At 36.9% G+C, this 18246-nt stretch overlaps 2 protein-coding genes across 3 annotated transcripts in view; one reads left to right on the top strand and one right to left on the bottom strand.

Annotated features, from left to right (window-relative positions):
* Positions 1-18246, top strand: part of rpl8 (ribosomal protein L8) — a 95461-nt gene that overhangs the window by 14930 nt on the left and 62285 nt on the right. The gene's annotated exons all lie outside the window — the stretch shown is intronic.
* Positions 1-18246, bottom strand: part of itga4 (integrin alpha 4) — a 41599-nt gene that overhangs the window by 6800 nt on the left and 16553 nt on the right. Inside the window, exons 12-24 of one of the 2 annotated variants that reach the window (XM_035941504.2) lie at positions 16152-16246; positions 14615-14705; positions 14493-14538; positions 13071-13225; positions 11512-11666; positions 11281-11433; positions 9644-9720; positions 8004-8145; positions 4603-4704; positions 3866-3942; positions 3420-3509; positions 3092-3179; positions 481-588 (exon numbers count right to left, since the gene is read on the bottom strand). In XM_035941504.2, coding sequence (XP_035797397.1) covers positions 481-588; positions 3092-3179; positions 3420-3509; positions 3866-3942; positions 4603-4704; positions 8004-8145; positions 9644-9720; positions 11281-11433; positions 11512-11666; positions 13071-13225; positions 14493-14538; positions 14615-14705; positions 16152-16246 — 1379 coding nt within the window. The remainder of the gene's footprint in view (positions 1-480; positions 589-3091; positions 3180-3419; positions 3510-3865; positions 3943-4602; positions 4705-8003; positions 8146-9643; positions 9721-11280; positions 11434-11511; positions 11667-13070; positions 13226-14492; positions 14539-14614; positions 14706-16151; positions 16247-18246) is intronic. The other variant, XM_035941505.2, reaches the window with a different exon arrangement.

The raw sequence follows: 18246 nt of genomic DNA, 5'->3' as shown, positions 1-18246 counted from the left end.
GAAGAAGCAAAATCCAGCTTAAAAACTGCTGTTCTATCTTGTTCTGTGCGGATTTTGGACATTTCAACAGATTCTTTTGCAATATTCACTGTCAAAAACAAGTAAATTGAAGAAAATACAGCAAATATCTGGAGGACAGAAAGAACAAACACAGCAGCTCTGACCACTGAGCTCTGGACTATAGGAAACTGAGACTCAGACTTAGCTGGTTATTAGCTGGCTGTGGCGGGATTGAGTTTTTTCCAGTTGATAATTTCTCGTAATTTTGGTTTTTGATGCTGTGCTTTTCTCTCGTGCCACCAAAAGTTTCACATTTGTTTGTTAGAAATTAGCTTCAAATGCTACTTCAGCTGCTTCCTATTGGATTTCGCATATTGCTTGTCCTACCATAGATCTAACCTGATCACCTGAGGAACCACTGAGACTCTACAAACAGCTTTTATAATGACAGAGCTCCTTCCACTTCAGGTATCGACGTACCTGCCACTCCAGCACCTTCAGCAGTCGGTGTTCGTAAGGTGTGAGGATCTTCGGCAGTGCGATGTCGATCACAGTGTCCACTGACCTGCTGGGTCCAGAGTTTAACACCTGAAAATCAACAGGTAAACAAGGACGAGTTGGTACACGAGCCCGGCTTTCTTTTAGCCTTAATCTGTACATATTTTCACCTGAGAAAGTGTGTTGAATAACATGTTAGCCATTTCTGTTTGCAGTTTACCCATGGACGTACAGATGACTGAATTACTTAGACATTTTAAGAAAATTCAGATTCTCAGGAAAGTTGTGGAATTATTAGGAGTACTTATTAGAAGTAACACTACTTTAAAGATATGTGTATATGTGAACTCTCCCACTTCTTCTTGACCAAGTGCATTTCACCTGTGTATGTTTAAATTAGAAAAGACTTTTGGCTAATTTTGTGACTTCATGGCCTCCCATCTTCACAGCCTTAGCTTGTGACTGACCTTGCTACTTGTGGATGCAAAAAACTGGAGTTTAGTGAGGCTGCAGAAGCTCTTGATTTAGCCTCCAAGAGGTTTTGGCAACACATCAGACAAAGGAACTCTAAATTAACATCTATTTATTGGTAAAAGCACACAGAAGGTGGACTAGCATGTCCAAAAGTTTCACAAAAACCTTACAAAAATAGATTTATATGAGACATTTCAGTGTTAGACCTTCATTGGGTGAAGTTTTGCCAAGTCACAAATAAATCTATTGCATGTCTGTGGGGAAATCCGTTTGAAACCTTTGGAAAACAAACACACCAGACAACCAAGAAAATGGAGGTAGATTTCAGTTTTAGCAGCAAAGGAGAACGCTAAGACTGAAATCGAATTTTCCCCTTTAATTCCTTACTCAAAATTGGCCGCTGGACTATTTGTGAGAATGTACAAGAGTTAAAGCTAGTTTGAAGTGTACTCACTTGGCACAAATCGGCACAGCAAAATTCCATTTTAGCTTGATGATGTAGTGATACTTGCAGATTATTTAGTGTAGCTGACTTGCTAACCACAAATACAAAAGGAAGATGCTAATGCTAGTTAATCACTGTAGCTCTTTTTGCTGTTCGGGGACATTTACACTTCATTTTGTGCTGTTCTGTTGTCAAAATTATACATTATTTGAGTCACTAAAACACTATTGACAGTGAAAATATAGCATTTAAAGCTTGCTAGTTGTTATATACAATGAGCTATACAACAATAACTTCACAGTTTAATCCAAAGATTTGCCACTGACCCAAGTTTCATAACAGCAAACAATTTGTCCTTAAAGAGCAGTTTCTACTCTGACAGGAGAAGGTTACATAAAAGTGGATGGTGAAATGTGTATGAGTGACAAAAGCTTCCTCCATCTCCGGTTTCACTTCCCATCTAAAGGTCAGCATGGGCTAGCAGCTAGTTAGATAAAAACACTTCAACAGTTTACAGAAGAAGTAGTAGGAGCGAAAGTAGTTGTGAAAAATACAATGAATAAGCTGAATTATATTTACCTGCTTCACTTTTAGGGACCTGAAATTGAGCTTATTGAGATGTTTCAATAAAACAGAGTTAGCATTAAAGCTATCAGTACGGTTCCAATGATAGGGGTTTTCCAGGGCCGATACCAGTGTTGTTTATTGGTGATCAGAAAAGGCCGATATTTGAAGTTGATATACATTAAATGTAATGTTTTAACAGCATGTGTTAGCAGAGAAACTACCATTCATAACTAGACTTCTTCATTAATAAGGATGGCTATAACTGAATATGTAAAATTAAAACAGGAGGGACTAAACTAGGATGTTCTCCTCTGTTGATGTGACTGAGATTGATCAGTTTGTGTCTTAATGATGTTGTGTTTTTTTAATCTTTCACTCTTCTGTCACCTAGGTCCAGATCTTAAAGTATTATTAACTATTCCAGAGTTTGTTTCAGGTTAATCTGTGGCTGCCTTCTAGCTTGGCCGCTAGCCACTAGCCTCACCCACTGGTTTGTGTTTCTTGTTTAGTTTTCAGAGAGACGGAAGACAGAGAGAGGAGACTGCATCAGACCTGAAGTAGCACCTTTAATTTATCAATAATCGCCTCTGAAACCTTCAACACCACCTTCAACATCTTCAACAGCACTTCAACGTCTTCAGCATCTTCAACAACACCTTCAACATCTTCAACAACACCTTCAACATCTTCAACAACACCTTCAACATCTTCAACAACACCTTCAACATCTTTAACACCTTCAACATCTTCAACAACACCTTCAACATCTTCAACAACACCTTCAGCATCTTCAACAACACCTTCAGCATCTTCAACAACACCTTCAACATCTTCAACAACACCTTCAGCATCTTCAACAACACCTTCAGCATCTTCAACAACACCTTCAAGATCTTCAACAACACCTTCAGCATCTTCAACAACACCTTCAGCATCTTCAACAACACCTTCAACATCTTCAACAACACCTTCAACATCTTCAACAACACCTTCAACATCTTCAACAACACCTTCAACATCTTTAACATCTTCACTGATGTGCCTCCAAAGAAACTACTGCAGCTACTGATCCACATTTCACAGTTTTTTAATGTCTTTGTGACCGACCTTGTATGTGTAGTTGAATCTCTCAGAGTAGCAGTCAGCTGGAATCAGATCTTCATCTCCAAACACAAATGAGGTGGGAGTCACAAACCTGCAGATAGACAGACATCAGTGGTGCTGACGCTAACAATATTGTATTTTATTACAAGATTTGTTTTAAATTCCTTTTATCCTTTACACTGTAATTGGGTAATTTCTTACTAGATTGTAATGATTTTAATAGTTGGTGACGTTAACTTGCTGTCCTGGGTTTTAAATTGTGCATTATAACTAAATATTGTTATTATTTTTAGAATAATGCCATAAAAACTAGAAGCTTATCTTGACTCACCCGTGGATGTTGACATTGAGTCCATATCTGAGAGGAAACGTGAGCCTCATGGAGTTGTCATGGAGATACTCCTCCTTTTCATAGTTATCACTGGAGACAAACAGATTAAATCTAATTAATCTGCAAACGTCTCACCTTCTGTTTAAAAATGGTTTAAATCAGTGCAGTCTTGAATCTCTTTTGCTTCAAAAAGCGTATAGACAGTTCAAAAATATCACATGTATTCTCTGAAGTCCTTTTTTCTATTTAATTGTCTGTTTAGTTTCGTTTTCTGGCTTCATTTTCAAGTTAAACTGCAACAGCTGCGTTACATGATGGAAAAAAGTATTCATCCCACTTAATATTTAAGCTTTTAACACTGATTCTCTGCTTCCTTGCTTTTACTTTAGCCGTACTTCTTCAGATTTTGACTAGTTTTGTTAACCGTTTGAAAATGTGGTTCTTACCTGTAAGTGTTGACGTGAATGGAGATGTTACCAGGTGTGCTGCTCTGGTTAACGTCCAACAGAAAGCCGATATCCAGCTACAAGAAACAAAGAAAATCTCACATTTTCTGCCTTTACTGTACTGATTTTATTATTTCACCTTTTTCCCATTTTTGGCTGTAAAGCTAAATTGTGCACAAACTCAAACAAAATCCAGCTAAAAACTGCTGCTCTGTCTTGTTCTGTGGGGGATTTGGATATTTCAACAGATTCCTTTGCAATATTCATGATGAAAATACAGCAAACATCTGGAGAACAGAAAGTAGAAACCTCTGGACTGTCAGGAATTACAACAATTATGAGGCTGCATTTAGCTTTGTACATATCTTCATAGTTTCCAGACAATATTTTCTCATAATTTTAGTTTTTGATCCTGTATTTCTTCCCTATAGCACCACCATAAGTTTCACATTTATGGTTTGGAGTAAAATTCTTCAAAACCACAGCATCACTATGACATGTGGAGCCAATATCAGGTCAAACTTTTGATTTGTTGGATACATTTATTAATAAATTCCTGCAAAATTAATTACATTTTCATACACTTTAGCTGTGTAATTTTTGCATGCTAACACACTACAATAAACTCCACAACAAAAGCATTTACCTGCTGGACATTTGGTGTTAGAATGGTTTAGCATACGCTTGATGCTGTTGTAAATTTTTTAAATACCAGCGTGTCTTTGGCTCAGACTCACCTGGGATTTAGCTGGAAGAAGGAGGCTGGAGACGCTGCAGTCGACGCCCACCGTTGTCGTGTTCGCCTCCTGTATGACGTCACAATTGACCACGTTGTCCTGCTGCATACAAAGGTACACACAATTACTGTGGTTACTGTGTTCAGTGAGGGCTTTGTGTTTTTGATGTTAAGATTTTTAGTGAAATTTGGGTCAGTCTGTGTCAGAAATCAGGAAATGTGTTGCTGCACCATCCCAGATTTTGTTCAAGAGTTTACTTATTTGTTATTTGAGGCCCAAGACAAAGTTCTTTAAATATATTTTGGGTTAAATTTGGATGCAAAAGTTGTATTTCCAAAGCTTTAAAATGGCAATTCGCATATAAAATACCTACAATTCAGCCAAAGCATTTGACAGAATTTAGCTTTGGGTCGTAAAAAACAAGCTAAATCTGAGACGGTGAAGCGACATCTTTGTCTGAATCGACCCATTTACAATCTGAATCCAACTTTTCTGTGCTGGGTTCAGATTTCTGTCACACAAATAAGAGATTCACATGATATAACGCAGCATGCAATGGCTGCGACAGCGTAACTTTTATCTCGTTTATCTCTCAACTTTCCTCCTCTACAGCCGTCAGAGCAGAATTAAATGATTTCTAGTGTAAAAAGCCACAGAAGACAAAACATATGTCACAGAAGTTAGTGCCGACTGTAAAAATGTTTCTACAAAACAACTTAAGATTTTTTTTATCAGTAGATTAGTTTTAAAGGTCCCATATTGTCCTCTTATTTAACAAGTTAATAAAACTCTCACGTGTCCCCAGAGTGTGAATTTCAAGCTTCAGCTCAAAATACTGCACAGATATTTTACTCTACGATGACTGTATATTTTATTTAGTTTTTTATTTAACCAGGAGAAATCTTGTTGAGATTAACCACCTGTTTTTCAACAGAGTCCTGGCTAAGATAGGCAGCAGCAAATACAAAACACAGCTATAAAATTACACAGTTAAAACACAATTAAAACACAAACAAAAAACAAAAATTTACAAGCAAGTTATGAAAAACAAGTGCATGTTGTTGAGTCGGCCTCAAGAACTCGCAGTTCTGATTTAAAAGCACTCAATGAAATGCACTCAGTTAATTTTGAGTATTTCTGCAACATATTCCATGCTAAAGATGCAGAGTAAACAAAAGCCTTTTTACCCAGTTTAGTACGAACGTATAGAACAGAAAGCAACAAATGATCTTGTGAACGGAAAGAGTGAAGATCAGAACTTTTCTGTGCAGTTAGAAAACAAATATAGGTGGGAAGTAATCCAAGTATCGCCTTATATATGAAACTACAACAATGATGGATCCTTCTGGTGAATAAAGCAGTCGTCCCACCCGCGAGTAGAACTTTCAGTGGCGTGTCAACGTGTTACAGTTCATAATAAACCTCAGAGAAGCAAACAGTGTCAACCATCCGAAGACAGTGAGCAGAAGCATCCATGTACAAAAGATCTCTGTAATCCAACAAAGACAATTAAGTCGCATCAACAAGCTGCTTTTTTACACTAAAATAAAATCCCAGTTTTAGCCTCAGATTCTTCACAAGATTCTCAACATGTGGCCTGAAAGTGAGGGAGTCATCAGGTATTTCTACACATCAACCATCTCTAGTTCATTTCCCTCCACTGAAGGAATCATTTGTGGAACAGCAATAGCTTTGTCTGATCTGCATTGAGAACCAGAGTATAACCTCTGGTTTTAGTCCTGTTCTGTTTCTGAGCTGCTGCTGTCCACACCTCTTTCTATGTCAGCTCTGGGTTTGTTCTCATACCCATAAAACCATACTAAATACTACACCACAAAATGATTTATTAAGGCCTAGTTCACAGAATTTAAAACACAGTACACCAAAAATACCAGTATGTCCAACAGTACTACATCTGGTCAGATTTTGCAGTTTGCAACCCGGCATACTTCTCTAACCAACAATCCTCTGCTCAGTAAGATCACATTTGGGTCAATATATAACTGAGGGACTTTTGAAGTCCACAGGATATATATCCTGCATACATTTTTATTTAAAGCAAAAAAAAAAAAAAGAAAAAAAAAGTTTTTTTATGTTCATTATGATCATGTCTTTACAAATTCCAGAATTAATTATGATGGAGACAATCGCTTATTTATAAAAAATTACTGGACATCACTAAAATGTCAACTAAATAACTATCTGAATTTAATAACAACCACCTTCTAATAAGCTAAACAATAATAAAATGAGCTGATTCAAAATTGTTTTGATTGTGTTCTTTTTATTAAGTTGAGATAATAATGACAGATTTTTTTTGGCAATATATCAAATTTTATTTATTATCTGTGTCTGAGAAATCACTTTCCACTAAGTTACCCATTACAACAACACCTCTCAAGGAAGTGTGTTAATTCCAGATCACATGACCTGCTCCACATGATGTCATTTCCTCCTGAAGAAAAGACTGGCAAGACTCCAAGGCTTTCTGAGTTATTTAATATAAAGTAGTCAACAGGTTTACAACAATATCTTTATACATAACTTTCAATTTCACTTTTACTCAATTGTATATATAATATTTAGAAGAATCTTTCTGTAAAAATGTCATGTGGTGTTTGGTTATAGGCGGCCATGTAGATTTTAGGCCTGAAAACAGCAAAAATGTCAACTATGATACAAAAAGTCCTGTATTCTATATTGACCCAGATGTTGTCACATGCGAATATAAACAAGTTTGAGCTGGACAGATGACAGCTCATTTCACAACACAGAATGCAACAATAAAAGCTTGAGGTGGAATATAATGATAAAGTAGTATGTTAAAGTATGCATACTGCATGAAACACCTAAAGTAAAAGGAGAAAGTATTCACAAGGAGCAGAGAGGAGGAGGAAAACCTTAACAGTTTATTCAGAAATGCACTTTCTGATCTCTGGAGGAAGGGAGGAAGGAAGGAAGGAAGGATGATGTTTTTTCTCATAATTTTGGGTCTCAAGCCGCACCAGGGACATATACTTTGAATTTTGCATAATATGGCATCTTTAAATGTCAACGGTTAGCTAAAGGTTGCACATAAGCAACTCTTTTTATTGTGTGCTGCTGTTGGGTTGAAACCTTCTTGCAGCATAAATCAGATCAAGATCAAACTATTAGGTGATTACTTTATAAAGACTTAGTTTGTTTGCACCCCTGTTGTACTTTCCCTCCATTTTTAGGATAATCTTTTGTCACTTTTGTCTTTACTTTTAAACAGTTAACAGCGAAAAATTCAGAGATCCCCAGCTGGAATCGCATTGGTAACTTGGATTGCTGTCAAATTAAAACACATTTCTTGTTTTTATCACCGCTAACTTCGGGTTTCACCAAACCAACAGAGGATTGAAAACTTCAGGACTCACGTTCTGCAGCACTTTAATGTAGTGGATGTTGTCGGGGAATCGCAGCGTCAGTTTGGGCAGGAAGGCGTCGTCTCCAGAGTTCAGCACCGAAGTTTTCAACATGATGGTCTGTCCGGAGCCCAGAGCGAAGTAGTCCTGCTGACTGATGACAAACAAGGCAAAAAACAGAACCAACGTCTTACATTACATCGATTACAACCCCATCAGGATGAACTTTAAGGAGCAAAATCCAGTCTGTAGAAAAAGTACAGCTCACTGGATCCAGTATGAGATTACTGTGTCATCTAGCACTGCACTGTAAAAAATGTTTGCACATTTTATGGTGAAAAACTGTCAAACCATGACGGTAAAAATCTGCAAACTCTAAGACAGTTTGATACAGTTTATAGAACACTGAATCAGGAGAAAAGAATGTTTATTAGATTTTTTTTTTCTCGTGAAAAAATAAGTTTCCTGACTCCTGCACAGTCTTTAATGGAAAAATGTAGTATGTATAACACTACTGTAATTTTTGCATTTAATTCTTGAAAAGAATACTGTTTTTTCACAGTTAAATGTACATAGTGTTGTACTGGTAATGGAAACATGTTGCAATATTTAGAACAAGTAACATGGAAATTTCTGCATTTATTAAATACAGTTTGTTACCGGTCAAATAGATGTACTTTTGTGTTAATAACAGACTGCAATTAACTGCATTTTTTGCTAAAAATACATATATTCAATGGTAAACACACTAACTGTTGTGCTGATAATGTAAAAATGCTTTAATATTTATAAGAAGTTACACAAACTTTATTTTATGTGGTATTTTCATGTAAATTTTCAAAGTTTTTAAAGGTTAAAACTTTTTTTGACAGCAAAATATGAAACGAAGCATGTTTTTTAACCCGAAAATCAACAATATCAATATATTTCTTTACCGTAAATGTAGAAAATGTTTTACTGTAATTTTACTGTAGCATTCTGGCGGCCACAGATGCCGGAAGTTTACCGTTTTTTTTTTACAGTGTGGCAAAATCAGCTATTTCCATTGTATTTTTTGGAAAATTTATCGTTTATTTGCGGAGCCCAAAGTGTAAAAATGCATCTATTTGTACCTCTGACTAATTACCACACCGTGTCGCATTTATTTAACCTGTACACAAACAAAGATGCAAAAACAAAACTAAATGTGCTGCTTTGTTAGGTGCATTTGCTCTACTCTATTAGCTCCATACTTCAAGGTTGAAAACTCCAATTCTCTTCAAAAAAACAACTAATTAATCTATTAATATTCACAAAAAATGTCAAACTTTAGCTTTAATTTGCACTGCAGTATACATTTGTGTTGCGTTTTTGTCATATAACCAGCGGCGGTGACATTAACGACAGCAGCTGTTTAGAGTTGAGATAAAAGATGCTGACTGAGGATGTTGTAAATAATTCCTCCAGAATTAGCGAGCAGCTGATTAGCATCATGTGTTGTGAGGGAAACAATTCAGTGTTATTTTTAGAGAGCAGAACGGATTCTGTTCCAAGAGAAGTCTTGACCTGTGTGTGACTTATGCGCCAGAACTAAGTTAATAAAATATAAAACCGCTGTTGTTTCAGTCGATTCCTTTATGTTTGTTTTTTATGTGTTTTTTTTATGTTCTTACTGTGGAAGCAAAAGTTCAGTCGACAGCTGCATGTTGGTCGAACAGTTCACCAGAGAGCAGGAACGAGAGAACCACGTCTGTAAGAACAAAACAGGAGGAGGATTAATGGTAATGGAAGAGGAGGAAGAGGAGGAGGAAGAGGAGGAGGAAGAGGAGGAGGAGAAGAAGAAAAAGGAAGAGGAGGAAGAAGAGAAGAAGAACAACAAGAAGAAGACGGAGGAGGAGGAGGAGGAAGAAGAGAAGAAGGAGGAGGAAGAGGAGGAGGAGAAGAAGGAGAAAAAGGAGAAGGAGGAGAAGAAGAAGAAGGAGAAGAAAGAGGAGGAGGAGAAGAAGAAAGAGGAGGAGAAGAAGAAGAGAAGAAGGAGGAGGAGGAGAAGAAGAAGAAGAAGGAGGAGGAGGAAGAAGAGAAGAAGGAGGAGGAAGAGGAGGAGGAGAAGAAGAAGGAGGAGGAGGAAGAAGAGAAGAAGGAGGAGGAAGAGGAGGAGGAGAAGAAGAAGAGAAGGAGGAGGAGGAGAAGAAGAAGAAGAAGGAGGAGAAGAAGAAGAAAAGAAGATTAATGGCACCAGTGATAATAAATGAACTCATAATCTTCTCATCCATGACATCACAAACATCTCCTGCGACCTCCGACCTCTGACCTCAGCGTTACAGAAGATTAGGAATAAGGTCCCGATGACTAACTCCAGCTGTGAATTCCTACTTGTTAACTTCTCCTGCTCTGTTTTTACGAGTCGGAGGGACGGACACACAGGAGCAGGATGTCGGCTAATGCCCTGCAGATGAGGCGTCACAGCTGTAAACACATCTGGATTAGCAGGAAGGCGTTAGCGGCTGGTGTTGGAAGGCCAACATCATGTTAGCTGCTTTGTTTCCCTCACAAGTAAGTAATTATCACATTATTTCCAAAAAGTGAAGGCTGGTAGTCTTTCCTAGATAACCTAAAACTCTGAAAAGCAATTTATATTTTTAAAAATTGCCAAAATTCAGCTTTCTTTTTTCTCTCTCTCTTTATTTCCTTAAGATTTCTGACATTATACCTGTGTTATACTGCACAAAATACATTTGAGTGCTATCTACTTCTAGTCATGGTTGTGTTGTTTCCACAGAGCTGCAGGACTTTATATTATGGTGGAAAACGAGCGGTGAGGAAAAAATGAGACTGGAGTAAAGAAAACTAAGCCCATGAACTGCTTGGGATTCAGTGGGTTAATACGAATAATAAACCTGGAGTAGGAAAGGAGTTAGTGGAAAGATAATATTCTGGGCAGATATTACAGAGTTGTATCTGTCAAAGACAAGAATAAGAATGAGAAGGAGGAGAAAGAGAAGAAGAAGAAGAAGAAGAAGCATGAGAAGAAGAAGAAGAAGAAGAAGGAGGAGGGGAAGGAGAAGAAGTAGAAGGAGAAGAAGAATTAGAAGAAGAAGAAGAAGAAGGTAAGCAGGAATGATGAGCATCAACCAAAGCATCAGATATAGGAACTAATCTGTGGATTTATTTACCAGTAGAAACTCCTCCTGTCTTGCTGTATACTACTTTTATTAACTGCTGGTTGTAAACTTAAAGCTGCCTTAACATGACAGCAGAATAAAGACTAGTGTGCTTTATTGTGTAAATGATGTGTTCCACCAGCTGGTACCTGGTTGGAGATGGTGTTGTGGTGTCCTGCACTCTGCTGCAGAATCGGCTTCAACGGAGGGAAGGTTTTGGATGAACCTCTGTGGGTGTTTGTGTCCTTCAGACGGTAGGAAACCTCAAACTGAACCGGAGTAAAAATGTCCCTCACATCTTTCTGTAGGAGGAATTAGCTTTGTTAGCATCACTTCAAAATGTTACTACATCCACATTACACAAGTATGTTGTCTATTACCCTTTGGTAAGCCACATGCGTTTTACAAATCAGGTGTCCTTGTCGCGCTCTCAGATGTCCCTTTGTGCTATTGGATGATCCGTTACCGTGGAAATAGAAGCGATGAGGGAAGGTCGGTTTATGGAGGAGGTCAGCGGTCAGATTATACTGAAGTTCTGAGGAGGACAGAGGAGAAACAATCTTAAATATCAGTCAGATGTTCACGCTTGTGTCGAACATTTAGAACAGATATCGTTCAGGTACAGCTTCAGACCGGTAACCGGGCACCGCTGCACATCTCTAAAGCTTCTGATATATCCACATTTTTTAGCTAGAGAGGTAATCTGCACTTAAAGACAGTTTTTGAGACTCTGTTAAAGGGTAAGTAATGGAATAAACCGTATTTGTCTGCTCTGATGTGAGGAGAAGGAGGAGGAGAAGAAGGAAGAGGAAGAGCAGAAGGAAGAAGAGGAGGAGGAGAACAAAGAGGAGGAGGAGGAGCAGAAGGAAGAAGAGGATGAGGAGAAGGAAGAGGAGGAGGAGAAGGAAGAGGAGGAGGAGGAGGAGGAGACGAAGATGCGGAGGACGAGGAGAAGACGAAAACGAGGAAGAAGGAGGAGGAGAAGAAGGAAGAGGAGGAGGAGAAGGCGAAGGACGAGGGAGAGGAGAAGGAGAAGAAGGAAGAGGAGGAGGAGAAGGAAGAGGAGGAGAAGATGAAGAGGCGGAGGACGAGGAGGAGAAGAAGAAAACAAGGAAGGAGAAGAAGGAGGAGAAGAAGAAGGAAGAGGAGGAGGAGAAGGACAAGGGGGAGGAGGAGGAGGAGACGAAGAGGCGGAGGACAAGGAGGAGAAGAAAACAAGGAAGAAGGAGGAGAAGAAGAAGGAAGAGGAGGAGGAGGAGAAGGAAGAGGTAGAGAACGAGGAAGAGATGAAGAAAACGAGGAAGAAGGAGGAGAAGAATAAGGAAATAAGCAGGAAGAGGATGAGGGCAAGAAGAAGGAAGAGGAGGAGGAGGAGAAGGACGAGGAGGAGAAGGACCAAGGGGAGAAGAAGAAGAAAGAGGCGGAGGAGGAAAAGAAAATGAAGAAGAAGAAGAAGAAGAAGGATTTAATCAGGAGAAAATAACCTGGATAGGAGCCATAAATCAGGTTCCAGTGTGATAACAGGACCGTGGAGTCTACAGGCAGCGCAGATGTAAAAGGATGTTTTTATTTTTGTACAATTTTTTTGCAGTTTGTCAAGTGCAAAGGTGTTCAGTGATGAGCTAGTTTTTAGTTTTTTCTCAAAGACTGAGAGAGACTTGCAAGATTTGCAAGTAAATGTACCAGGAGTTTAACTCGTTAGCTTTCACCTTCAGCACAACAACCTATTTATGTATATAGACACAAAGTTCACATGTTAAACGAGTTAGTGTTCTCAATTAACAGCGACTGTTATTTTAATAGACACAGTCAACTGTTGTCTCTAAAAAAGCCCAAATCTCTAAAGTCTGCCTGACAACTGAAAGTCAAGAACCGTAGGCTAAAACTGTGGGCAAACAACTTTAAAATTAATCATCAAGTCTTATATCAAGCAGGGTACCTATAGGTCCTCTGAACCGCCTGGACTTCACACTGAAGCAGATGGTCACGTTGAGGCAGACGGTTGGAGTCTTGTGATCGTGACACAGCGCCACCCGCTGGTCGATCTGCTCAGGCAGAGTCAGAGACGCCTTCACCTGAATCACCGGACGGGTCCTAAAGCACAGTCAGAGAAGATATTACCGTACGAGACTTCAGTAAACACAGTAGAGAGAGTTTAGCATTTTTATCATCATGTTGGAAAACTTTCATTTCATCATATTGTTTGATTTTCGGGGTCAATATATAAATGTGGGACTTTTTGTATCATAGTTGACATTTTTGCTGTTTTCAGGCCTAAAATCAACATGGATAACCAAACACCACATGGCATTTTACACAAAGATTCCTCTAAATATTATATATACAATTGAGTAAAATTGATGTTGAAAGTTATTTCTAAAGATATTGTAGTAAACCTGTTGACACCAGAATCACACACTACTTTGTATTAAATAACCAAGAAATAACTAAGAAATAATTATCATATAAAGACACAAAATTACTACAAAATATGGCAGAATGACCACACAGACACACAAAACACCTAAAATTACAAAAAACAGTCTGAAAACGGCCACAAAAAGGCAGAAAATGCCCACAAAAATTCACAAAATGACCACTATAATACCTAAAATGCCCACAAAACAGTCTGAAAATGACCAAAAATGAACCAAAATGAGCACAGACACACAAACCAACCACATAAAGATACAGCATGACCACAAAAACACACAAAATGACACAAAATGACCACAGAAAAGACGAGAGCCACACATATGGCAAAATGACCACAAAAACATCTAAAATTACCATGAACATACTAAATAATGGCCACAAAAATGCAGAAAATGACCACAAAAATACCTAAAAAAAATGCAGAAAATGACCCAGAAATAAACAAAATGAGCACAAAGACACACAAACAACCACAAGAAGACACATGACCACAAAATGACAAAAGAAAAACACAAAATGATTCAGTGAGACAGATAATTATCATATAAAGACACAAAATGGCGAGAGACACACAAAATAACTACAAAATATGGCAAAATGACCACAAAAACACCTAAAATTATCACAAATGGACTAAAAGCAGCCACAAAAATGCACAAAATGCCCATAAAACAGTCTGAAAATGACCAAAAAAGAAACAAAATGAGCACAGACACACAAAACAACCACAAAAAGACACAACATGACCACAAAACGGCACAAAATGACAACAAAGAGACTTAAAATGCCTACAAAACAGTCTGAAAATGACCAAAAAAGAAACAAAATGTGCAGGTCATGCTATAAATACAGGAATAGAGCGTCCTTTATCTAAACCTCTATGACAGGAGTCAGAACTACAATTCAACATGAAGCATCAGTTTACCTGAGAACCACAGCCGAGTCCGAGAGGAACGCTCCAACCGCCACATCTGCAGAGACAGTTTAACCCGCTTTAGAACAGATCTAGTGAGAACAGAAATGTGGCAGAAACTGAGTATCGTTTACCCTGGTAGCCGTTATCATCAATGTCAATCCCAGAACTCAGCGACTGACCGAACATCCGCAGGTTATGACCCAGAGTGGATCCAGTAATCCTCTGAAACACACAACATATGAGATATTACAGTGTGCTTAAATGTACATTTTAGTACTGTATTTGTGGTACTTCACTATAGTATGATTCTGAGGAAAATGCACTTTTTACTCCACTGAGTCAACTGCAAACAAAACTAATTAATAAGATGCTTTACAAAAAAATCTACACTGAAATGTCTCTGGGTAATTTAAGTGGATGGATTTCTCACCTTTTTTGAATATTTTGCAAACCAAACAGTAAATATACTGACAAAGATAATTACCTGCAGATTAATACATCATGAAAATAATCATCAGCAAACAACAATAAAATGCTGCTTAAACATTAAAGAATGACTAAAATATTGCAATAATGTCCTTTATAATGGAGTATACATTACTTTTCTGTGTAGCAAACTTTTTTCTGAATACATTTTTCCAATAATACTTGAACCTTTTAATTTATTAAGATTTTTTAAGCTTTATTTCTACTTGTAATTGACTACTTTTAGCGTTTTAAAGACCAAATAGTCTATTTGTCTCGTCTTGATTTGTCCTGTGAATGCTTTTTGTTGTTAACTGTTAATCTATGCTACTTTTCTTAACACTGAAAATAACATTGATATTGTTTTATCATTATTCTATAAATTCATTTACCCCTCTCTTTTAACTAGAACAGATTGAATGAGATTGTTGTTATAGTTAATCACACAGTGAACCTTTTCAATTATGTGCATTTATGTACCCTAAAATATGGTCAGATCTCCAGCAAAGTTATAATTATGAACAAACAAAATGTATTTAAACTAATAACAACAACTGCAGTGTGATTTTTGTCCACACCGACGACATAACTTTAATATTAAATTATTATTTTAATAATTTGCACTGTATATTTTAATTGTGTCATGTATATTTGTGAGATAGGCGAAGAACAGATTACATTTTATGATTGATTAAACCTGTAAAACCAACTGTTGCAAAAATACATCATTTTTTTATTATATATATATTGCTTTTTAAATTTTTCATCTCTCTCTCTCCTATATACATGTATATATATGTATACATACATATATATACATATATATACACATATACATATATATTACATTTTTTTTTATTATTAGTTTTTAATATTTCTGTCTAAATAAATATATATTATTTTGCTATTTTTTTATAGTTTGGTTTTACAAACTATATATATATATATATATATATATATATATAGAGAGAGAGAGAGAGAGAGAGAGAGAATATTTTTAAAATATTTTTTAATTACTAGTTTTTATTATTTATATGTAAATATATATATATATATATGTTATTTTTGCTCATTTGTTTTGATATTTGGGTTTTACAGCGTTAATGCAGAAAAACTTGGAATTACAAACAGTTAATTATTTTCATATTATTACTGCTTTCATTGTTACTCTCATGTCTTTTGCATCAGTGTTGATGTTTGTACCTGAGATGGAGTCGGTGAAACACCGTCCTTCCTGCCGTTGTAGACGTAGACAGCTCCTCTGAGGTCGTCTTCCTGTGGGGCACCAACTGCCACATCTGCAGACACACAACGTTTTTACTTCAACTTTTTGGAGAAGTCGTCACAAACCTTAACCTTCATAAATGATTTCCTTCCTTCCGGGCGGTCAGTAGTTGTTCAAATGAAACTTTTAGAGAACTTGTTGCAGAAAATATTATGTCATCTCTAAATGACACAACAATTTCTCTTGCATATTTCAATATTCATATGACAGGTGGATTTAAAGGAATAGCTTTGGGGGGGGTACATTTAGCATCTGTTTTGCTGAAAATCAGTTGAGATGATTGAGGTCTGTTCAATGAGAGTAGTGTTAGCTTAGCTTAGCATAAAAACACAGAAGGAAACTGCTCTGCTGTCACTGGTAATCAACTTCTAATCTCTAAAGCTCATTGGTTAATACATTGTCTACTATATGCAATACAAACACCAGAATGAAAAGATTAAAAGTTTGACAGAGCAGTAACCTCCTAGAAATAGTTAAAGACTATATTCATAACTTTATATTTAACACATTTCTTTAAAAAAAATATATATATATATAGTAGTGTAGTAAATAGTAAGTTTAAGAGATGCTTTATGCTAAGCTAAACCAACATCATCTCTCTAGAGCTTCACATTTAGCATTCAGCTGTAAGAGTGGCTTTCATTTTCTCATTTATCTCTCAGCTAGAAAACAAAGCAGCATATTTTTAAAATTTATTTATTTATACATATATTTGTACCAGTCGGCTGTATTTTGTCTTTTAATTTGGGGCCCTGCACCAATGCTAGTGACTCTGTCTAACTTTTGCCAAGCACAAAGTAGAGCTGAGGCGAACATATCATTAGTTTTGAAAATGTCCTAAAAAATTGTAATAATTATATAATAACATAATAATCAGTCATAATAATCTTTGGAACGACCTGCCTGAGAAGATGAGGCTCGCCCAATCACTAATTTCTTTTAAATCACTTCTTAAAACTCACTTTTATAGTCTCCCCTTCTAGGAAAGTCCTCTTTCATTCCTTTTTTATCACTCTCTGCCTTTTTATCCCCTTTAAAATATTCACTAACCCTCTTTCTAACCTCCTGATCCAAATCTATTTCTATCTTTTATTTCTGTTTCTGTATCTTTTTAACCAGCTTTTAATTAGCAATCCATTCTGTACATTTTTGTCATTTTTTCATGTTCTACCTGTCAAAGCACTTTGTGAATGTTCTTCTTAAAGATGCTACACAAATAAAGTTATTACTATTATCATTATAATATGAAAAGTTAAGAGGTTCTTTAAGTTAGAACAGGTAATCCTTAGTGGGATGCGAACGCCTGAAACAAAATTCACTTCAATCCGTCCAAAAGTTGTCGAGAGAATTCAGTCAAAATCTTAAATGTCAAACAGAGATCATATATATTCATTAAAGTTGCTCAAATAATTCCAGATAATCCATCAAATACTTGAAGATATTCAGGAAGGGATAATGTGGTGGAATGTCAATAGCATGGTTCTGATTAAAAAGAATCCAAGCAATTAGAAAATGAACCCTTTGATGCACAACATGGGTCAAAAGTGAGCCACATTCAATGGAAGATGAGTATCTTTAGACCCATGTTGTGCATCAAAGGGTTAAAAAACCTTCTGCTGTGTGTGAGGTCAAATTTTTCTGTGAGGCAGTGAAGTTTGCTTTGTGGTGCTGCTGGAAAATATTCAGCAGGATGAAAGTATTCCAGATAAGTGTATAAACATGAGAAAACACCAGCATGGCCCTTTAATATTTAACCTGAGCTCTTTGATCATGTGAAGAGCGAATTACTGGAACACACACAGTCACAAATCCATCACTTCAGAGGACATCACAACGACTTACATTAAGCTCCTGGACAATCAACTCAACCGTAACGTTTGACCAAGTCTTCATACTGACTTTTAGTTTTGCTTTTTGTCCACACGTGTCTGTGTCCCCACAACATGAGCAACACAACTAACTACACACAAACACGGCCTTTTATCTGGCAGCGGCAGATTAGAGGGCAGGTTC

Source organism: Amphiprion ocellaris, chromosome 11 (assembly GCF_022539595.1).
Source record: "Amphiprion ocellaris isolate individual 3 ecotype Okinawa chromosome 11, ASM2253959v1, whole genome shotgun sequence".
Taxonomy (NCBI): domain Eukaryota; kingdom Metazoa; phylum Chordata; class Actinopteri; family Pomacentridae; genus Amphiprion; species Amphiprion ocellaris.
This window is presented reverse-complemented; position numbering and strand designations above follow the sequence as displayed.